We start from the raw sequence: 24276 nt of genomic DNA, 5'->3' as shown, positions 1-24276 counted from the left end.
TCCTCGAAAGCCAGCAGAAGAGTTAAATTGCAATCTGTGCAATATATCATATACAACAATGGTCTCTACAAAAGAGGGGGAGATGGCCTATTATTAGAATGTTTAGGGCCAAAAGAAGCATTAATAGCTACGGCTGAAGTTCACGAAGGTATCTGTGGTGCACATCAGCCTGGTGTAAAAATGAGATGGCTGCTTCGAAGACATTCCTATTATTGGCCGACTATCCTTAAAGATTGCATAGAATATGCAAAGGGCTGCCAGGCATGTCAAAAGTATGGTACAATAAAGCATGTGCCCATAACTGATCTACATGCAGTAGTAAAGCCTTGGCCATTTAGAGGATGGGCCATGGATATGATGGGGAAAATACACCCTCCCTCTTCGAAGCATCATTGTTTTATTTTGGTGGCTACTGATTATTTCACCAAATGGGTCGAAGCCAAACCATATAAACCTGTAGATCAGACGGAGGTTATTGGGTTCATTAAAGATTTGATCCATAGATTTGGCATCCCACAAACGATAACGGTCGATAATGGAACTTTTTTTGATGGGAAAATGGTGAAGTCTTTTGTGGCTGAGTTCGGGATTAGCCTTGTGAATTCCACTCCATACTACGCACAAGCTAATGGTCAAGCTGAGTCATCTAACAAGTCCTTAAAAAAGGGAATACAAAAGGTTGTGGAAGATAATTTGAGAGATTGGCACAACTTATTGTTAGATGTATTGTGGGCTTATAGAACTTCCCCAAGGTCAAGCACAGGAGTCACTCCTTATGCCTTAGTTTATGGGCATGATGCAGTGTTACCAGTGGAGATCAATGTTAAATCCTTAAGGGTAAGATGCCAAGACCAGTTGGATCCTGAGCAGTACTATCAAAGTATGTGCTTGGAATTAGAAGATATAGATGAAGCTAGAATTTTGGCATTAAATAGCATTCTCTTTCAGAAGAAGAAAGCAGCCAAAAGTTATAACAAGAAAGTCAAACACATTGGCTTTGATGAAGGTGATTTGGTGTGGAAGACAATACTCCCAATAGGGATTAGAAGCCATAGATTTGGCAAATGGTCACCTAACTAGGAAGGACCATATCAAATTCATAGAGTTTTGCCTTTTGGGGCATACCATTTGAAAGATCTGAGTGGTTATGTGCATCCCAAAAAGATTAATGGCAGATTTTTAAAACCTTATTTTCCAACTATTTGGGAAACACAGGGAATAAAATAAACAGTGAGTACAAGAACATAAAATAGTAAACAAGGAAATGCTTTATAAAGAGTCAAGTACATTGTGCCACAAGTTGGCCCAAAAACCATTACAATGTTTTAGCTGTTTTTGTATAACAGATTTCCTATTGGTAAACGATGAAAACAGTTGAATAGCTGCAGTTATATCTTTCTTTTGATCAGCCAGTCCTTGATTGGTGATTTGCAGTTTGAGGTCAGTTCGGAGTAAGGCTTGATTCACTACAGAAAGCTCTTCTTTGAGCTGAGCTTTCCTCTCCAACAATTGAGTTCGGAAGTGAGAGGCAGAGGAGTGTTGTTCCTTAAGCGTTGATACTTCAGTATGCACTTGAGAAACAAAACTTTGATCTCTGACCAATTTCTCATCTGCAGCTTTGGCAGCATGACAGATGCTGATGTAAAAATCGATAGTAGCTGCTGCCTGGGATAGATGGTTAGAGACATCCATACCAGACTGCTCAGCAAGTTTGCAGCATTGAAGAAACCCGTTTTTTATTATAGGCCTTTGTAGAGCCTCGAAGGGAATCCTCAAAAAAGAAATTAGCAGGTCTAGGCAGGTGTCCAAGTCTATCGAAGGCACAGAAGGTTGGCTGCTGGAGGAAGGAGAGCTCTCAAAAATTTCCAGCAAAGAATCAGCTAAAACTAATGGCTCAGTCTCCTCATCGAATGTCGAAGAAGTAGAAGTGATGTCAAAAAGACTAGCTAATCTTGCTTCAAAAATATCAATCTCATCAGTAGACATGAGGGGAGCAGAAAGAGTTGCCATGGGAGACACAGAAGATTGCATAGCAATAAGAGAAATGGGTAGAGCATTTTTGATGGTCTCCATGGTCCTGGTCACCAATGAATCAAGAGAAGGAGGGCTGGAGCTAGGTAAAGATGGTAAGTCACGAATTGGAGAGCTGTCAGCACTCATCAAAGACAAGGTAGCACTTGGAGTCTCCTTGGAAGGAGAGAGAGGAGCAAGACTCGGTAAAGAAGTAAATTGGGGAAAGTCAAGAGTCAAGTAAGAAAGATAGGGGGCCAAACCAAGAGGAAAAAGTGCAGGAATGCTTAGCCTCAGGAAAAGTGTAGAAAATGTAGACCCTAAAAATGGAAGTATGGTCTGAGTAGTCTCTACATCCTACATCTGATCTACCTCGAATGAAACTGAGAGAGGTCTCATCGGAAAGATGAACTCAGGAGTTGCCGCTGCAAGAGGAAGAAATGTAAGGCAATGTTAAACCTCGATACCAAAGGCTAACAGAGAAAAAAAAAAAAATCGCAGAAGCATAAAATTACCTGCTCCAGAAGTATCGGCGATAATGGGGGAACTGCGAAGGGTGTAATCTCTGACAGTCTGTTGCCTTCTTACAGTTTCCCTTTGTAGTATGTCAGCAGTAGCAGGTTCATCTCTCAGAAACTGTTGTTGCCGTCTCTTCTCAGCCCTCTCAAAGACAATCATGGCTTTAGGATGTTCTTGCTCTATTGTCTTGACGGCTGCTTCATGGATGGTATCTTTGACTGAGATAGGAGCGGAAGCAGACATCTTTTTTCTCTTCTCTATGGCTGTGGCGATTGTCTCAGAATCAGAGTCTTCGACCATATCGGAAGGAGAGACAGTCACCTTTCTTTTCCTTTTCTTCTGTGTTGGCAGGGTTTGTTTTTTCTCAATTTCTTTCTCAACTTTTCCCTCAAGTTCTTCAAGCTGCGATCCATATTCCAAAGAGATGAATTTATCTTCTGACTCTCTGGCAGTCACCGAGTCGAATGAAGAGACGTTCGCCTTTTGCTTTTTTTTCAAAAATAACTCTTCCTCTTCATCTAGTTCTTCCTTTTCTTTCCCTTGAATACTGGATGTTCCTTTCTTGAGTTCAAAGAGGCTCCTCTTCTTTTGTGATTGACCACCTCCACAAAAGAAGAATTAAAGATAAGGCAAAATGCATTATGAAAGACAAAAGGAGAAGAGACAAGGGTATACCTTTCTCCGAAGCAGCCCGGGTGACTCTGGGAGGAATTGAAGCAGCAGGAGCAACATGTGCTAATTCTGAAACAGTGGAAGAAGTGACCTCCCCAGTTTCTTTGGGCTTGATCACATCTAACACTGTTAGTAGGCTTAAAGGTGGAATGGCCAAATAAATCTCCATGTTAGTCACCCACCAATTTTGGTACCTCTTCAACACGGTATCTTGAGGAATGAAAGGGGTGTATTCAAAGGTGGCTAAGTCATCTACAAATTTCAAAGGTGCCTCTTCTAGCCTGGATTTCCTAACTTTCAAATCCTTTCTGGTAAGGCTGAGATTTGTATTGCTACAGAGAGGTATTGGGACTCCTTGTGTGAGGCCAAATTGTCTAGTAAACTGAGCTGGACAGTAAGGTTCGGCAATGCATTTGTAGGCCTTCGGGTTCAAAGTCCCGATGAATAACTCTCTGGGAATCAGAATGGAAGCCCATATATCCTTGTGAATAAGTGAAGTACAGGACTGGTCACTTAGAAAATTCCTCAACCAAGATGGACCAATGGAAGGTTCGAAGGGACGAAAGCGGTAAGTAGGAAGGGAGGCTGGAAGCTGGTGAAAGAAAGAGAAGTAAAAAGCAAAGGTAGAAGGGTAAAGTGAAGCATTAGCTATCCTTATGCCATGAGTAAGAGGGTTTGGCTCGGAAAATTTAAGACATTTGGATTGTAATTTGGTAAAATAGGCGAAAAGCCAAAACTGAAGGATCCAGAATGGCCCCCCTTGATTAGCATCTAAGGGTTTCTCACAAAAAAGGGAGCAGACTCTATATATGTGCCCTAGAACATGTGGGGCTAAGGCCACATTTTTCTGTAAAACAAAGGCTTTGGCAAGAGGGGCAAATTCAGGCATAATTCTCTAAGAGGAAGTGCAAAAAAGGAATTTACAAAGCCAATACAATAAGAAAGAAAAAAATTCCCTATCAGTCACAGGGCCCTGTCTTTTATTCTCGGCCCTAGCGAAATCACTATAAGATGAGTTAAGGGAGGGGAGAGAGAAAGAGACTGCTAAATCAGGATAATCTGGTCCAAAAGGAGTGCCAATAGGAGATAGTCCCAGTAAATGGCAAATATCAAGAACAGTAGGGGCCATCATCCCATATCTAAATTGGAAAAAGTTAAAGACAGGATTCCAAAAACATAGAGCAGCGGGAACAAGGAAAGGGTCTTCTGAAATAGTTACCCTAGACAGTCTGAGAGCATCGAGAAGGCAGAGTTCTTGAAGGTCCAGGGTCCTAGCAGGAATAACCCGATCATACCACTCTTGCCACTCTGGTCTCACCGTGGGCCAGCATTGGTGGGGGCGATTTACCCTCCAGTTCCTCCAGTCAAGACCACCTTCATAGAGAAGACATTGGTTTTCCAGTCGGGGATACAGGGCTGGGAGTTCAGTGAGGACCTCTTTGAATATGGGCCCGAGCACATAGTCTGACTGCACATGGCGACGAGGGACAAATATGCGTCCATCAATAACGCTCTTCTCCCCAGCTTTATACTTTTCGCATTCCGCATCAATAATCCTCTTCAGGGCCACAGATGGGCTCATACGCTCTACGACTGATACTGAAGGAGAAGCCATTGACGGTATGCTTTTCTTCGGGAAAGGAAGTAGAGAGAAGCCGACGATCGGTAATAAGAGGGGTTTGTGCGATTAGAAGAGCAGGTGGTTTCAGAACACAAAACAAAAGGGTTTTTAAAGCCCTCGTATTTGAAAATATATTACATGAGCTGTTAAATATTAAAAGTACGAGTATAAAAGCTTCCTTCAACATTGATGCTTTTGGAGGGAAAAACAAAGCCCGGTTGTTAAGGCTAGCTTCGAAGTAAGATATTTTGCTTCGAAGCCGAGTCAAACGGCTTCGAAAACAGAGAAGCCAGCTTCGAAGTGGGTTGCCCTACCCAAAAAATGAAAATACTCGAGTATTTACTTTAAAAGGGCTTAAAGACCTGTTTTTAGAGTTTTTAACAAAGATAATGTCCTTCGAAGCAAAACTTTGAGTTTCTTTAAGGATGGGATTTGGTGTTCGAAACATCAAAAGCAATAATGACAATGACTAGATGTTGACTATGGTTGAAACAGGTTTTGAATGTAAGATTGCTAGATTCGAAGCACTGTTTCCAATTGAAAATCAGCCAAAACTCTATTCCACAAATTGGAAAGGTTACAATTGGCTCATTTGGCGTTTTATTTAAAACAATTAAGTCCAGATTCAAAGGATGAAATTGTTTGAAGTTCGAAGCTCTGAGTTGACTTTTAAAACACAAGTAAAAATACAAGTGAAGACAGGGTCAAACAAAGACAAATTTTGTTTATATTAAGATCAGAGCGATTACATCAGCTGGCCCTATCTCAGTATAAACTCGAGCTCATAAAAATAAGGAATGGAATAAATAACAAGATCATGAAATTTAGTCCAACAATGATCAATGAACTTTTGTTCTTTCCTTATTCTATCTTCTAAATTTTCTAGCATTGGCTGCATAAGTTGATGTGCTCTCACTTCATAGTAGAGCTCTTCAGCCTTTATTTCGAAGGCCACCTCTCTTAACTCTTGTTCCAATTCATCAATATCTAAGTCATCCCAATACGCAGAATCTTTATTCTTGAAATCATTGAATTCTTCAATAAAGTTCTCTGCTTCGTACTGAGCATGAATTCGAAGGGACGAAAGTTGGTCTAAAGATTGTGTAGTAGCCATAGAATTGCGATGCCAGTGGAGAAGTAATAGAAGTTGGTCCAGAAACATATGAAGTTCTGCCTGAGCAAGGGGATTGAGGACATGGCCCCTAGTCATGATGTCACAAGCCCATCGAAGGTTCTTGAGAGGGACTTCGTCCTCGAGAACATTAAAGGGCAAGTGAGAGAAGGCTGCAAGCAGAAGTTGAGCCTGTTTCCGCTCAGCTGGGGTAGGAGAAGGCAGAGGTTTATAAAGTGGAAAGACATTCTCCGTGGATAGGGCAATCTTCAATTTTTCTGTCCAGGAAAGAATTGGTAGGGGAGAATCAATTTCGGGAGACGAAGAAGAAGGTGTGGACGCTTCTGTTTTCGAGGATGATACGGGAGCAGAAGGAACAAAGGCATTAATATAATTAAGCCAGTCAGAAGAACAGATCTTCGCCTTCTGAGCTAAGAATGATGGGTTATACCCGTGTGCTTCTTCTAGGCGAGGAGCAGAGTGCACTATCTTTGTAGGCATGGAAGAGGTATACCATGTTACAAGAAGATTCTCCTCCAGACTACGCCGATGGTCAATGGGCACATAAGGATAAACAACTGAACTTCGAGCATAGGAGGGAAACTCTAAAGGGTCCGTGAACTCAACAAAATGGTGGTTGATTCGCTCCTTTAAATCATAAGTCTCAGGTACTTACCAGCTTGTCCAGTCAGAACCTCCAGAAGAGGAAGAAGTTGCAGCTTTATCCCATACAGAAATTTGCGAAGAAGAGTTGCTCAAATCCATGTTTGCAATTTTACGAATCAGAGGTTTGAGAGCAGATTGTTCGAATTGTAAAGTTAGGTCAGAGGGGAAAATTCTTATGTCTTTGTTTGTAGCCTTCTGAATCGAAGGATTAAGAGCAATGTGTTAGTAATCAAAAGGTCGGTAATTTGCAAAGGCGTCCATGACCTGAATATAGAAAGGTGGGTAAAGGTGGCTAATAAATGCATGCTTTCGACGAGGAATAGCATCGACATATGACTCTTCGTATGCCTCATCATTGGAGGAAAGGATTAATTTGGCCATGAAATATATCAGTTTGTTCGAATAATAAGACAGTGGAAGTACTTAAAGGATCAAGACGAGAGTATTAATACAGATGGTGTGCGACAGTTGCATTTCTGGGACGATGCAAAACCCATGCACGTTCTAAAACGTGGGAAAAGGGACTCTGATCCACTAATATCACCAAGTCTTGGGTATATTAGTGCGGGGGGTAATGTTGGCTACACATTTTGTATTAAGCCAGTGACAATTCGACGCGTGGCAAAGTGAAGGTAATATGGGGAGACCAGGTATGTCTTCGATCCTGACCATACACGTGGCAATTAATATTGATCATTATAAGATCTGAGTAATAGCGGATCAACGAAGAGACGTACAGTGACGTGGCTTCAACGGTTGCTCACATTCAAATTCGAATATAAGGGGGAAGCCTAACTGCAAGTGAAGGCGTAGTGGAGCTACTTATAATGTAGCATGATCAGCGATTACGGAGGAGCAGTTCGACGGTTTGAAGTACAATTCGATGGTTATCTTCATAAAGTATAAATAGCAGGAAGGACTTCAGAGCAGGGAGGGGAGGGCAACGATCTAAATAATTACTTTACATATTCCAGTGTTATTTCCTGTCCTTTATATTTTTGTACTTTAAGTTTCTGCGCTGCACTTCATTTGTAGGAGTAGTTTTCGAAGTATATTGCCGCTGTAATTCTCTACGGAACTAAGATCATTGTAAGTTTTTTCATACTAATGAAATGCTTCAGTTTATTTAACTGTTCTTATGCTCAAGTTCTTTGAAGTCAAATTACTAGTAAGCTACCAGTAAAAGTCCTCATTAGTGAGGCCGAAAGAACCATAACACAATCGTCTGAATAATTGTTTGGCAATTATAATTCTGTAAGGACTGATTGATCCTTACTGTCACGCTCATAATTACAAAAGTAACCTTCGAAAGCCAAAAAGCCAACAGCTACAAATTCACCGTTGGAGTGACCGATATCAGATAGAGAAATTTATATTTTTTTACTTAGATTTAATAAAATATTTGGCGAACCGTTGATGCCCTTATATTCCATCACAAAATCACTTCCACTACACATATTTTTATAATTTTTTTTAATTTTTGTTTATTTCACTGTTTTGAAATTATCCTTTAACGAAAAGAAATTTTGTTAAGAGAGAGGTTACGAGGCTAGCATGCAAATTAAAAAAAAAAAATTATGTTAAAAATCTCAGATAATCTATTAAATCTTTTTATAAAATCTCTAAACTCATAACATACAGATTTGTGTGGTAACATTTTCAAAAAAAAAAAAAACAAAAAACAAAAGGGAGAGAGAGAGAGAGAGATATGGGTTTTCAAGTAAGGACATGAAATTGATGAAAAAGCTCGTCCGGCTATATCGGATGTGGGGGCCCGCAAAACCACTCATTAAAATAGTGGAAGCAAAACAAACAAAAAACACAATCTTCGCCGACCGTAACCGTTAACTGGTAATCTTCCCGCCGATGAAACTTTTTTGGGGCCACCAATACCCAACTGAAAAAATTCAAAAAAAAAAAAGGAAAAACCAAGAAAGTGGGTCCACCAAAGGAAAAAAAAAAAAAAAGGGAAAAAGAAGAACACAGAAGCACAGTTTGTGGGGGTGGTGGCCCTGTTGCTGTAGGGTTGTTAGAGACAGAAAAATCACAAACAACACAAATTTAGAGAGAGAAAACAAACATCACGACAGGAGCTTTTGCCCTCCCTCTTTCAGAGAAGATGGTCGAAGAGAGGTTCCTCCTCTGAGATCATCCTGAAAAGGGCAGTCAAGAAAAAAAAAAAAAATTTTATTTTTTTTCCTTTTTTGAAAAAAATTATTTTATGCATTTTCTATTTTTTCTTTACTGTCTTTTGATTTTGAGTCTCAATTCTCACCAATCTCTCTTACCCATCATCAACCCTACCTTGTTTCACCTGCATTTTTCTTCAAGAATTGATTATACACAAACACCAACCATCTTCAACAGCAGCAAAAATTAATTGTATCATTGACTGCCCCTTTGGCCCCATTCTTTCTGGTAAATTTACTATCCCTCTCCCTCTCTCTATGTTAACATTTCATACACTTTTTTTTTAAAAAAAAAAAAAAAAAATTCTTATATTGGTTGTTATTGAGGAAAAGTTATTCGTTGGTCTTGGATGCAGTCACGTGTTGCCCTAGGTGTATTCTAATTGGTGGAAGGTGTGATATTCACAATTTTATATTAGGTGATTAAGAAATATGAGACAAAGAAGTTTATGATGGGCCTAAGCATGGCCATGCGGTTCCAGGATCAACCAATAATTTTTCGCTATTGAGATTATTCTTTGAATTAACATGTTTGATCCTTTTGCCTAATTAATTACTCTTTTTTGGAGGACATTTGATGGAGACTGTTAAATCCTTTTTTTTTTTTTTTGGAATTTCAGCTTTGATTGAACCTCAGAGATAAATTATTGATCTGGGTTATGTGAATGTTGGCCAAAAGGGAGTTGTTGTAACCTACAAAAAAAGTAAAAGAAAAAACAAATTATGAGGGAACCAAATTTGGTCATTAATCTGAAGAGGGTAGCCGAAATTTCTGTCCATTGTAATAGCCTTTGTGCCTTGTAGTAAATTTGTGTACACATATCTGTCAATATATTTGTAAATCCAACAAATTGTTGTTGTTGTTGTTGTTATTGTTAATTTGTTACGCCTCCGAGCAATTTCGGAGTGGCTGTTTTGTGCAAATCAAAAATCTGGCGAGTCTGTATAGAGTCCTGGCTCTCTGCGGCCTCCACCACTGCTACCTATGGTTTTCCAATCAATGGGGGTTAGATGCAACACTTATGGAATCCAGCTGTCGTGCTTTGCGATATTGATTCTTGTTTTGGATATTCAAGGGTGTTTTTCACTTAATTCTGAAGGTAATTTGTGTTTGACATTATGGTGAATGAGCTTGACGTTGTTAGTGAATCTCAAAAATGTATCGAACCCCATTATTGAATGTTATGCACTGTAATTGGAATCAAAGTACAGGATTGGCATTGTTGGAATTCCGCAAAAGAGTGGATTATGATCCGTATGGAGCTTTTGCACATTGGAATGTCAATGATAATGACCCATGTATGTGGTCAGGTGTTTTTTGTGTCGACGGTAAAGTGGAAATGCTGTAAGTCCATCTTATGTTTACTCTATAGTTTCTAGTTACTTTTATTTCAAAATTGTATCTAAAAATGTGAATAAATGTTATCTCTCTTCAAATAATGAGTAAATATGTTCAATATTTTGTTGTTCAAATCAGTAGTGTTTGATTTTGAGGATTTGGTATTGTAAAATTTAAATAGCTACATGTTTTGATAATTGCTATTTAATTTTATTTGTAGGGAACTCAATGGGCTATCTTTGAATGGAGAACTGGCCTCTGAACTTGGGAACCTTACCCACCTGAGATCTCTGTAAGCATTACTTGGTTGCTGTGGCTATATATTCACAATTGAGTAATTTTCACTCCTGCCGATTACTTTATTCAATTTGGTTATTTAAGACTTCAAAATTTGTACATTTTGCTTTAAAATTGACCGTGTTGGATTATCTTAAGGTACAAAATAGTTGATTTGACAAAGACATGACACACGATGGCAAATGCTATAGTATACGAGTTATTAAATGTATCAAGTATTGGATTTTGATGTGTAAGTAGGATCAAAGTTATGGGTATCATCTTTAGATTCTGTATATTGCATTTTGAATAACAAAACTATAACAACTACTTTACTACTGATTAAGAAATTAAAAAAAAGGTGGTGGTATAAATGATATTGAAAATTGGTTCTTGGACTTGTAGCATGTTTAACATTTCTGTATTTTGTCATCAGTGTTCTTATCTCAATTTTCAATTATCCTCTCATAAGCATAGTTCTCTAAATCATCAGTGGATTATTCCATACAATCAGGGTAATAAGCCGATTACACTAAAGTTCTTTTTGTAAATTTAGGTAATTTATGTTCAAAATCTTTTTATTGGCTAGTCTTCCATACAAAATTACTTCAGGTTATAATGGTATAATCATTTCTTACGGTTTATACATTATTGATTTTGTATTTACATATGTAAATCATCTTAGGAAGCTAATCTTAATTGAAGTGCTTCACATACTACTTTCGATGTCTTCATTTCTGTCGTGATCTTTTCAAGTGAGTCCGCTTATTCATCTCAAAGTATTATGTCAACTCTCGTTTATTCCATTCATTTTTCCTCAGGTTGAACTAATCTTATACATGAAACAAATGTGACTTGGTAACTGGTCGGTCACCCCTATATTTTTTTTCTTGTTTATTTATTGTTTTTGCGATTTTAGATTGGAATTTGTTAGACAAAACACTTCAAAATTGGATCATTCTTTTTGGCACATACATGAATCACATTGACATTAATCTAGAGGCTGAACAAGAATTTATCACATTGATGGAAAAGAGATATAATACTTGCAAATATCTGTTTGGAGTTAATTAGTAGAAGAATGCTGTGCTTAGTTCTTATTCTTATTGTTACCAATGATTGTTGTGTCTCAATGTTGTGTCCCTCGCCCGTGTTTGGAAACTTATGATTTTTAATAATTCCGTCGTGCTATGCTTGTGTTAACAGTGTACTTTCAAACAACCATTTTTTTGGTGCCATCCCTAAAGAGATTGGAGGACTTACAATCCTTGAGGTATTGGACTTGAGAAATAATAATTTAAGCGGAACTATTCCAGCAGAAATAGGAGGACTACAGTTGCTAAAGCGCTTGTGAGTTCATTGTTTATAGATATACTGGATTACTTTTTCGGGTAATTACAAAAACATCTCCTAAAATTTGTTTAGAATATAAATTTTCCTTGTAATTCTAAAAATTACATCTCTCCCCTTCAAATTTGTAATCGCATAACAAATAATTCATTTTATTAATAAATCATGAAATCAATTAATAGTTTTTAATGATATCATATATATATTATAATTCAAGTAATTTTATTATTATATAATAGAGTAGTTATGAACTTCATTTTTCTTATTAATTCTGTTAAATACAAATTTTTGACAAGAGGATATTTGTAATTTTTAGAACCGCCGGGGCAATCTATATTTTTAAACAAACCTCAAAGGTTGTATTTGTAATTTATCCTAATTTTCTTATTTATAATTTTATAGGCTAAAATTTTCATATACCTGGAGTATACTAAATATTATCATCCAGGTTGCTTTGTAACAATAACTTCGATGGTGACCTTCCACCGGAGCTCGGCAAGCTCAATTTGCTCTCTGAATTGCAGTTTGATGAAAACCTTGCATTTGCTGTCACAACGAAGATCGGCTGCATAAATAGAAAATTTGGACACTGGTAAGAGAGTACTCTTTCATTGGACAATTTATTGATATATATATATATATATTTTTTTTTGTTGTACTTTTGCCACATCTTCTACAAACCTCTTCAAATGAACACTACCCACTTAGGGGTGTAAAATTGGCCTCTGAACCCGTGGGCCGTTTGAAGCCTACCCACAACCTGGGTGGGTCCGGCCCAATTAGGCCCGACTCTAACCTGATACTTTGGGTTGTGTATTCTAGAGCTCGGCCTGGCCCATGAGCCCGGGCCATTGGCCCTCTCTGGGCCCATTTAAGGCTCGGCTCGTCTGAGACCCGGTGTCATTTTTGGTGAAGAAATAAAATTTTGGTGAAAAAAATTAAAATTAGTCAAGTCTAGCACAGGGCCGCTTCAAGCTCAAGCCCAAGCCCACTGGCCCGACCAGTAATTTGAATACCTCCTGGGCCTAGGCCTAGTTTTCTGGCCCGTGGTTTGGCCCGACCCGACCCGAATTCTGACAGGAGCCCGTGCGGTCCGACATGGGCCAGCCTAGACCAAATTTACAGACCCACTAGTTATTTTATGATTTTCACTTTTTCAACACTTTCCACATATTTTACTTCTACCCCAAATTAACTTTTAAAATTTAAAAAAAAACCAACAAATAAATAAAATCTACAAAGATGTCTTTATGGGCGTCCAAACACAAGACACATATGTTCATGAAGTGTACCTAAGGTGTCCTACAAAAAGGATAATAATTAAAAATTAGCATGCCATGTGATGTGTCCGACACATGGACACAAGGCTAGCCTTGAGGTGAGGCAACCAAGGCGAGGCCTCGGGCCCTTAATTTTGAACAAAATTTAGGGCTCTCAACCAGGGGTGTGTATCATGTCGCGTTATTTTATAATTACCTCAATATTAGCTCAATCCATTTATTTTTATGTTGTCATATGGTGTTATTTTTTATTCATGTCTAATTGATATTTAATGTGAAAACTTTCAGTTTTAGTTAAAAATAACTTAGTAAGTGTGTAATGAAATTAAAATTTTTCTCACAAGTTAAATTTTATAAAATTTTTCTTACAAGTTAAATTTTATAAAATATATTTATACTAAATGAAATTATTCATAAAATATTTGATTTCAACTCAATTGCATTTTTCTAATTAAAAAAACTATACCTTATTACTATATATTTTTTACTAGATTGACTCTAAAATAGGTAACAAAAAATACATATCTTGAATGAAAAAATATATTAGCCTTAAATTATTATTTTACGTACTTTTTTATTCAGTTAGATGGACTTAAATAAAAGATTAAAAAAAATATCATAGTACCTCTTAGTGAATATTAAAATATATAACCAATAATTTATGTTATTGAGTCATGTCATATTTGGAGTCATGTTAAAAAATTGTCAACCCTAACTTGTTAATTTTATATATTGATTGAGTTGTGTCAAAAAGTCTCATCGTTACCCCCAATTAATTTGAGCTCTTATAGCATTGATGAGGTAAAAAAATAAAGATTTGATTCAACTAATTAAAGTTCAACTTTTTTATTTTTTATTTTTGGTAATCTAAATTTTGTTAAATCATAAAGTAATAGGACTATATTTTTATCCTTTTTAGTTATTGTAATGATTTTTAATGTCTTGATATTGTTTTATCCATATATATATATATATATATTGTTTAATGATATACAAAGGGTTCAATTTAAAAAAATTCGCCTTAGGCCTTATAACTCAGGGTCGGCCCTGCATCAATAGGCAGCATGACCGCAGAGTAACATGGCATCGATTTTGAGGTGCCTAGTTTTGTTGCACTTGTTCTTTACCAACTTTTCTTTATATTTTAATTTCTTTTAATTTTGATTCTGTGGTAGATATCGACATTTTACTCACTTTACCTATCCAATTCTTAAGTACACATAGCGCAAACAAAATAAACGGAGGGAAGGAGGTGAATAGTGGGGAGACTTTTCTCCTTACAGTGATTTTAAAATAGCTAAATTAACCTTGACTAAAATAAACCCTGAATTTTAAATTCTAAATGATTGATCAGATTAGATTTGTTGAAAAGCTCAATTGAGGAACAACTTTTACAATTATTGAATAAATTGATTTTGTTTTATTAGTTTTATAATGGTTTGGGGTTTTACTCTCAAAATGATGCATCTTTAAAGAGGAATTGAAATAATAAGGCTGTAATTATTTGATAATTTGTTACATTTATTAAATTGCATTGGTAGGAGAGTAATTACAAATACGGAAAATAATACTTCAAATTGATCACTAGCTCAATAATAACTAGAAAGTCAACCATCACCATGCCCACCAACTATCACAAACCAAAATTTGGGAAGAAATAATCAACTATTACTACATACAATCCCCATAATAGGGAAGAAATAAACACCGCCATAAGCATCAAACTCCTTTCCACGAGAGTTGAACTAAGAACCTCACACCACAAAATGACACTACACATCCATTGGGGCAAAGGCTTTGGTTTATCAACTCATTTATCAACCTATAAATTGAGTATGACCATTGTGTGGATACCTATGACATTTTAAGATTCTCTTTGTATTGGAACTATGATTGGAGTGAAAGATTATCTCTAAGATTTTTATTATTTTAGTTTTTTTCTTCCTGTTGGATATTCTTTTATTTGAATTATGCAATTTGCTGGTAATGTTCATTTATTTTTTACCTATGGTTTAAGGGCTCTAGCTATCATGTGACTTTAGTTGATCTGGTGCAATCATCCAATAAGTTTTCAAAAAAATACCAAATTTATGCTTCAACAATGTAGAGATTTACCTGAAATTCCTTCTTTTTCTTGTTCTTCTTCTTCCTTTTTTTTTTTTTTTTTAGTTGATTGTAATGGTTCGCATGTTGTTTCCATTCCTTTTGAACTATTTAAGTTGCTCCTCAATAATCATATTTTGATTTTTCTATAAACATACTAAATTTATGCTGCGATTGTTGGCAGATTGATCAACAATCCTTTATTAGGATTGATTATTATTGATCACGTAGTATTTCTGCTTCTTTTGTCTTTTATCTGTCGAATAAAAATATTTCAATTGCCTTCTTTTATGATATTCTAATACATTTTCTACAGCATGTGGCAAAGCAGTTTGAAACAACTGAAGAAAGCTGATTCATTCATGATCCCAATTAAATGGACACTTCTACGTTACCTCAATGTGTTGCCATTGTATGGAATCAATATGTTCTTTTTCATCTCCTACGTTTATTATCTTATATTGATAAGATATTAACACAATATCCTATTGAAACTATTTCATCTTTCTTCAAGGTTCAAATCTGGAAAGGATTCCTTACACAACCCTGCATATAATTGTTGTGACGAACTACCGGGTGAGTAAGAGCAATTTATCGATTATTACCTAATTGATCATCTATGAAACATGCATATATGTTTCGACAAACTTGACATATCGGTACCAAGTACATGAAGTACGTACTCAAAATTTTTCTTGTTAATTTTTGTTGTACCTCGGAAGTGCCTAGTATCATATCAAACTTGTACCTCAACAGAGTAGTATTTTCTTTTATACAAATGTGGAGTTAATTTCATTGTACTTTATTTTTTATTTTTTATTTTAATGCTTACTATGATTTTAAAATTAAGGTGGTTAGTATATTATTTAATATAGTGACATTTAATTTTGGTTTATCATTTACTTTTGGTATTAAATATGAATTGTAGGTTGAATCTTAACCAACTAAATTATTTAACTAATTTTTACATTATTTTAAATTAAATATAAATATTTTTTTATAAATATACCCAGCCATACCCATACCCATACCCATACATTTTTTTGATCAGTAAAAGAAAAAAAATTTATTGATGAAATTTGCACATGAGAAATATATCAATAAAGGCGAGGGAGTGCTACAAACATCATAATAGAACTTCGTAATCCTAATTAGGTTGGCACTAAGAGGCTGCACAATCATATTCAAGTACAAGCCTGAAGTTAGTGAGAAACCAACAAAGAGTATTGAGCCCAACAACAACACTACACCATCCCTGCTGATTAGTACACTACCCACCAACCCAACCAGAACTCTAGGATAATATCATCCTTACTTTCTACAAATTATTCACCAAATCATGAACAGAGTACAAACAATTTCTTTGAATAAGCTTTGAACCATAATGCAACACTTATTTTTGCCAAATCACTCAACTCCTCCAGCATTAATTGTTTCCCATTAAAAACACAATCATTCATCATCGTCCAAACAGACCAAAAGGCAGCCAATGGGATAGCATTCCAGATTTTGTTTTCAAAATTCCTCCACTTGAATTGTGTGGAATTGTTGGTCTGCTATGCTGGACTGCTATAGTTTTGCTAGGCTGCTGGTCTGCTATAGTTTTGTGGCTGCATACTCTTGGTGAATTTGGCTGCTATGCTGTCTCGTGTATGGGCTGAAGCTGGCTGCAAGCCTTGGTCTGATGTTCTTTTCTGCTGATCTTGTCTTTTGTTTCTTGTTTTGGTGTTTTTGTTTTTGCTCTTTATGTTGGTTTCTCACCAACTTGGAGCTTGGAGCTTGTGCTAGCAGATGATTTCGTGTTCATCTTGGTGCCAACCTGGTTGAGATCTTGATGGGTCACTGTGATGCTTTCTGCACTCTCTCTCTCTCTCTCTCTCTCTCTCTTGATGTTCTTTCCATACTCTGTATGCTTTTTATCAATAAAGTTTTTCTTTGCTGATATAAAAAAAAAAAAAAAAAAAAAAAAAAAAAAATTCCTCCACTTGAAACCTCTCCACCAATACAACAATCCTTCAACATTTTGAGATGATGCCCATTGCAAACCCCACTAACTCAGTAAATTTGTCCAAATTTTCTAAATAAAAGGGCACATCAACATAACATGGTTTAAAGTTTCCATCTCACCATTACAAAACACACAATCAGTCCTAGCATCATGACTTAAAATCCCAATTCTTTGGAGTAAAAAGCTCTAGTTTTAATTCTACCTTTCCAAACAAGCCAACTAACAAAGAAGTATTTTCTTTTATACCCATACCCTACTTTTCTTTTACATTTTATTGCATCAATGTACCTAGATTGTACGACTACTTGTACCTATACCTGTATATGTGCTTCATAGTTAATCACTAGTGCATGTTTTTAAGAGAAATGACGTAGACTCTTACATTCAGAAGGTGCAAATGACATGCACGTGGTCCAAAATGTGCAAAACCTAGTTAATATGGTAAGGCGTAGGCTACTTCAACAGTCTAGTAACCTTGCTGCTGCCCCGGCTAGTGGTGGCTTCCCTCCTGACCAAATCATCGCTCTTCCATCTACCCGGAGTAGCGGGTCTTTCCCTGCTGTACCAAATGCAAAAAAGGGACAATCTCATCCACCCGTTTCTTCTCCAGCTGATCTTGCACCCCAACAGAATCATAATACATCAAATCCCAATAGCCAGATTTCCGGTTCTATTAATCAATCACCTGATCAAAACCCTTCATCTGGTGGAACTTCTGGGAATACATGGAAGTATATAGTTGTGATTTCGGGCATTGTTGTCTTGCTTATTGTTGCTGCGGCGATGTTCTTCATGTGTCGGACTCAAGCAGTGTCAAACATTGGTCCTTGGAAGACTGGACTGAGTGGACAGTTGCAAAAAGCCTTTGTTACAGGTAATTTTGCCTAATGAACACATGCACTATCTTTGTGGACAAACCTAGTCAATTGAAAGATTGAATACTTCATCATGACTTATTTAACCATTATGCCTGGTACTTGGAAACAAATACAAGTTCGATATAATTACAACAGGTTAAAACAGGTTCTTTAAGGTTTCAATTCATATAATACTTTGTTCTATTTTGTTCCATCATTTGTTAGTCATATGGATAGAATAAATGATTTTATCATATCGTTTACACTAAAATCTATATTTTACCTTGTTATCTTTGCGCTCTCACGTCATCTGTATTAGTTCTGATCTTTTTAGTTTTATTAAAAGGGATGTCAGTGTAATTATGTTAAAATTATGAGGCTTGTATATTTTTTTCCAAATCTCAATGGTGGTTAGTGTAATTGAACACCTCCTAAAAAAATAAAAATAAGGAGAGGAACACTCTAGTTATTGACTCGGACCTTCTAAAATCTCGTTGAAGAGTAATTAAGGCATGCACATGGCGACAAACATCTAAATTATCAGAGTTCTATTGTACATTTGACATGACATCTGAGGTTAGAAATTCATTGTAGTGCATAGGAACATTGTAAGAATTGGAAGCCTTTTCTTAATGCTTGTCAAAAAATGGTATTGTCACTTCTTGAAAAACCAAATATTAGTTAGTATACTTGAACATGCGATGGCTCCATTTTCTTCAATGACTCCACTTTTCAAATGCTACACTACACAAATGAAGCAAATCAATTTTTCCAGTGTCCATATATGCTTTCACAATACCAGCCAACTATTGAGGTAGCCGTTGATCAAAAAAAAAAATTGAGGTAGCCTAGAATGACTCATCAGGTGAACTTCAATTGACTTGTTTCCTAATTTCTATAATGATCAACCCAGTTTTGGCGGATTGGCAAAATGTCCTAGTATTATATTTCATTAATGCAACGACAACTAAATGATAATTTTTATTTAAAAAATTGCAGGAGTACCTAAGCTAAACCGAGCAGAGCTAGAAACTGCTTGTGAGGATTTTAGCAACATTATTGATACCATAGATGGTTGCACCGTATACAAGGGAACATTATCAAGTGGAGTTGAGATTGCTGTTGCATCAACCGCAATAACAGCTGCTAGTGACTGGTCAAAACGCTCAGAAGTGGCCTATCGGAAGAAGGTTTGTTTATATTGCATTGGTTATGAATTGTGTTTTATGCAAATGCATAATTTACTACTCCTTTTTCTGTAAGGATTATTTAATTTTCTTCATTGTGGTCTTCCTGTAGATTGATACATTGTCAAGAATAAATCACAAAAACTTTGTCAATCTTATCGGCTACTGTGAGGAGGAAGAACCTTTTACTAGGATGATGGTGTTTGAGTATGCTCCAAACGGAACCCTATCTGAGCATCTTCACGGTAATACTATTTCCCACATTTAAGAGTTACAAAATTTGCGGTTTCATTTCTTTATACAAGTATCATTTATTTATTTTTATTCAGTTAAAGAAGTTGAACATCTTGACTGGAATGTGAGGTTGAGAATTATTATGGGAACCGCATACTGTCTTCAACACATGCATGACCTGAATCCACCCGTGGCACATTTCAATCTCAATTCAAATGCTATCTTTTTGACTGATGACTATGCTGCTAAAGTAGGCTTCTTTCTTTATCCCATATTTCCACAAGTTTCATGAATGATTCTTCATTTTTTATTTTTGATGTATATAATTTAATTTTTTTGGCTATCTCAGATTGGAGAGATCGGTTGTTGGGCAGGGGCTGCTCCGTCCAAGTCAAAAATTTCAGGGGAAAATGAATCTGAGCATTCTGCACTGCCACCATTATCTGATCCTGAAACAAACGTGTACGGTTTTGGAGTACTGTTGCTCGAAGTTATTTCTGGGAAGCTCCCTCATTCAGAAGAACAAGGGCCTTTAGTAAACTGGGTACGCTTTAAAATCAATTTTTCTCACAAACCTTTGGGCTTGTTTGGCACAGCTTTGTGTAAACTGAAAATTCATAATAAAAAAGTATAAGCCAAAAGTACCCCTCCTCCTTATAAAAAAAGATTTCAAATTATTCTTTTCCTAATAAATTCTAAGTAGAAGTAGCACCAAATAGTCTGCATAAACTTCCAAAATAAATAAATCAAAAGCTATAAGCATCCATATAAGTTGCACTAAACAACTTTGTTCTTGTTTGATAGATTATTATGGTATTAAAGATCTCAGTTAAGTTTAATTATGACTTTGCTAGGCTAATGAATACTTGAGCAATAAAGAGAGTTTCAGCAACATGATCGATCCAACCTTGAAGTCATCCAAAAACAATGAGCTTGACATCATCTGCGAGGTAATCCAAGACTGCATTCAACAAGACGCGAGGAAGAGACCAACCATGAAAGAAGTCACTTCAAGATTGAAGGAAATTATTGCTATAACGCCTGATCAAGCGGTTCCCAGACTCTCTCCCCTCTGGTGGGCTGAACTTGAGATCCTATCGGCGGAGGCGTCTTAATTCACTTCGACACCTGTGTACTCTGTTGTAAGTCGATTCCACCTCACTTTGTATCATTACGCAAAAGAGTGCCTTTTCGCGGCCTCCCAACTAAATTCTATCATTACTTTTAACAATGTTTGTCTCTTGTTGTCTATCATGTCTTTGTGATGATTTGTTTTATTCATTTCCCTACCCTCCTCCAAAATTATTTTCTTACATTTCAACACCACAAATGTGTGCTATAAAGTTTCATATATATGGCTTAAGACTCTTAATCTTAAATATAATTGATATATATGTATTTTTGTCAAGAATTAAATGATCATATTAAATAAGTTATTGAAGATTCTACATTCTATTTATCATAGCTAGCTATGGGTTTCTAATGTAAGTCTCTGAAATGTTCATATACATTAGTCTCTGAAATGTTCATATGAGTAGAAATTTGATTTGAAATTTTATGACTAAGTTGATTTTCAATCAATTAATTATAGTTGTGTTAGATGTTCTAATAACCAGTATTTTAAAACCTTGTATTGTAAGCATGTCTCAACATATGAACTTTTAATAATTTGTAGACATGAATCCACTACAAATTGTAGAGAATTGTATTGAATTGACACTCAAGAATTGATGGAACTAACAAAAATCTTTCATGTTCTTAGGAACACAAAAATCTGCATTTTCGCCAGAATTGTGTTCTTTTGTTTATCTTTTTTTTTTTAGTTATTATTCTATTTTTTTTCCTTCTCATTTTTATTTTAATTATGTTTTCTAGTTGGTGGTTGGTACACTTTAGTTGATGAAATCATGAAACGACGTCCATTAAGCTAAAGCATTCGTTTTTAGAAAATATTTTTAATTTTTTTTTTTTGAACTTTTTAAAAATTATTCACCCAAAAAATAAAATTATTTATGCTTTAAAATTTTTCATTATTTTTGTTTCTAGAACAAAAATAAAAAAGGAAGTTACGCGTAGGTCCTAATAGGTACACTTGTTGTCTAATAGGTTCTATGATAATTAATGTCATTTTTCATCAAACACTATCAAAAAATGTCACTAATCGTTAATTTTCAACGACAATTTGAAAATTGTTACAAAAATGTCACTAATTATAAGTTTTAGCTACAGTTTAAAAAAATCGGCACAAAAAATCATCACTAATTTTCAATTTTCCGTGACAATTTAAAATATTCATCACAGAAAAACATCATAATTGTAAGTTTTAGTGATAATTTATATAAATTGTAATAAAAAAAGTCACTAATTGTCAATTTTTAGCAACATGTGCAAACAAATCATCACAAAATTTACCCAAATAAATTTTTTAAAACGATATCAAACAGGTTACTATTTTGTAGATTAGTTTATAATCAGTTAATCCATTACGACAACAGGCACTACTAAAGACTAGAGCTTTTGCGATGGTCTTAACCGGCGCGAAAGTTCCACATGTCGTCACAAAAAAGCAATGAAGTAGTGACGGGAAAGGGGGTTGGCGGAAGAGGGCATGACAAAAGGTATTTGCGATGGTTACAAACCGTCGCTTTCTTTTAGCAATGGTAAATCAAGGGTTTTGACGTCGCAAAAAGTATTATTAGCGACGGTCTAGAATGTTGCCAAAAAAATAGAATTAAATTAAAATTGTATTCACAATAGTTTAAACCGTCGCTAAAGATTTGAACAAATACATATATGCGACAGGTTAACTCGTCGCTAATAACATGCATAGATGAAAGGAAAAAATAAAAGATGAAAGACAAGATGGCAGATAGACGACATGGGGAAGGATGACAGCCTGTGTTATACCAAAGAGGGCGACATGCGCAAAGGTTTGTTTCAAATAGGGCTAAAGCAGAGGTGTTTACTATCTTTGTGGACAATCTGCCATCGTCCATTAATTCGAAAGGTTCATCCTTATTATTTAACAAGTTCGGAGTGGTGAAAGATGTGTTCATACCAGATAAGAGTAGGAAAGCTACTAGGACAAGGTTTGGATTTGTTAGGTACGATTGCGCTGTAGCTGCAGAGGTGGCTATCCAAAAAGCTAATGGGATACGGTGTGACGATCAAGCTATTAAAGTAAAGATGGCAGAGTTTGGGAAGAACCAGTATCGTAGCTAGAATGTGTCCATTCTCAAACCAGGGGAAGGCAAAGATAAAGACCATGTTTCCAGCTTCGGGTGGGTACATAAACAATAGCCATATGAAGGAGATGGAAAAAGATCATTTGCTAAAGTTACAAGAGCTAAGAACGATGGTGTTGTGGTGGTTTGGGCGAAAGAAGAGGGTAATGGTTGGTTATTTGAAAGTGTCATTGTTAAATTTAGAAGCCAGTATAGCTTTTTGTATTTTGAAGGAGCAATACATCTTAAGGGCTCTGATGAAATAGTAGTTAGGAAAGGAGAAGGAAGAGATACAATGGTGACTTTTCGATTGGTGGCGATCATGAAAGAAAAACTTATCCTTCTTGGTGATCTAATTGACGCGTGGTGCGAGTCTGTGTTAGAATGGAAACAACGTATGCATTTGGGTCAAGAACGCTTTGTATGGCTTAGTTGTTTTCGAGTCCCATTGAATCTGTGGAGTTACAATACGTTTATTAACATTGGAAAGATTTGGGGTGAGGTTGTTGAAATTGCAGAAGACACGACTAGAATGTCCTCTTTTGAATGCAACAATATTAAGGTGGCAACAAAGCACATGAGTTCAATTAATCAAGTCATTAGTCTCAATTGTAGGGAAAGGTCATATCCAGCTAGGGTCTATGAGGAACAAATGGTTGTATCGAAGGTTGTTACTGAAGCTTGCAAATGTCTAATGCATTATCAAGGTGATAGCAGCAGTGTTGTTGAACTAGTGCCCACAGTTGAAGGGGGGCTAAACGGTGAGATGGTTGCCAAAGGTGATACTAATGTGGATGATGAGGTGGCGTGCTCGAAGAAGGTGGCAACCATTGAACGGCACCATGGAAATGGTGAGGTGGCACGTACAGATGGGATGTTGCCACGAGTTAGGACTGGGATGGGATTGGGAGTTGGAGTGGCCAGTGAAGTTGTAAGGCCCTCCCCATCAATTGTAGAGGAAACAGGTGTTAGTAGTCTTGGAAGACCAAATGAAGTGCCTGATAGTAGAGATGCTGGGTTAGCTGGAACTCAATTTGGGGTTAATGTGTAACGGCATGAATTGAATGTGGATGATGTAATTATTACACTTGGTTTCGTTTGGAGTGCAAATGGGGCTGATATTGGAAGGCCTCATGTTAATGTTGAGGTAGTGCTGGAAAAAGCCCAAGTGCTTGGGCCTGTGTTAGGAGAAGCTTAAGTTGGTGGGCTTGTTAGTGGACCGTGTACTAAAGCAGGGGTAGGTGGTATTGTGGGCCAGAGTCAGCCTCTAAGGGGTCCAAATCAAAACCAGATTCGGAAAGGTGGACTTTTGGTGGAAGAAACGAGCAACAGTATAAGGGGTTCTGCGTGCCCTAAGTCACAAATTAGGGGAAATAGATACGGAGGAGGGAGGAAATTATCATGAGCTGAAACAATTCTGGTTCGAAGAATGGTAAGAGGGGCAAAGGTTACGAGGATAAAAGGGACAATGCCAGCTAGGAGTTGGCATAGAGGAGCTTGGTGTCTAGCGTCTGTGGTGGCTCTATTGTCATCCTCATTAACGCCCAATCGGAGGAAGAGGTAGTTGTTGGATGAAGCTAATAGAACGGTATAGTTGGGGAAATGTCTTGGGCTTGACTGTAAAGGGAAA

The 24276-nt window shown here is 36.5% G+C and overlaps 1 protein-coding gene across 2 annotated transcripts; it reads left to right on the top strand.

Moving 5' to 3' along the window:
- The first annotated feature begins 8588 nt into the window (after positions 1-8588).
- Positions 8589-20748, top strand: LOC114307898 (protein MALE DISCOVERER 2). Of its 2 annotated transcripts, none has more exons than XM_028253341.2 (14): positions 8589-9017; positions 9409-9888; positions 10001-10133; positions 10348-10419; positions 11610-11753; positions 12202-12345; positions 15453-15548; positions 15651-15712; positions 17536-18018; positions 19001-19191; positions 19301-19433; positions 19518-19672; positions 19772-19966; positions 20277-20748. In XM_028253341.2, exons 2-14 carry the CDS (start codon positions 9774-9776, stop codon positions 20535-20537), a joined length of 2184 nt encoding a protein of 727 aa, XP_028109142.2. In that variant the 5' UTR covers positions 8589-9017; positions 9409-9773; the 3' UTR covers positions 20538-20748. The 2 variants fall into 2 exon arrangements, with proteins under 2 accessions (XP_028109142.2, XP_028109140.2); XM_028253339.2 differs by having other exon boundaries at positions 17533-18018.
- The last annotated feature ends 3528 nt before the right edge of the window (positions 20749-24276 follow it).

This window comes from Camellia sinensis, chromosome 9 (assembly GCF_055761805.1).
Source record: "Camellia sinensis isolate YWXY chromosome 9, ASM5576180v1, whole genome shotgun sequence".
NCBI classification, from domain to species: domain Eukaryota; kingdom Viridiplantae; phylum Streptophyta; class Magnoliopsida; order Ericales; family Theaceae; genus Camellia; species Camellia sinensis.
This window is presented reverse-complemented; position numbering and strand designations above follow the sequence as displayed.

Coding starts and splice junctions, on each gene's coding strand:
- LOC114307898 (XM_028253339.2), top strand. CDS start 9,774: ATGGTTTTCCAATCAATGGGGGTTAGATGCAACACTTATGGAATCCAG. Junction 10,420..11,609: donor CTTACCCACCTGAGATCTCT/GTAAGCATTACT, acceptor TTGTGTTAACAG/TGTACTTTCAAACAACCATT. Junction 11,754..12,201: donor CTACAGTTGCTAAAGCGCTT/GTGAGTTCATTG, acceptor ATTATCATCCAG/GTTGCTTTGTAACAATAACT.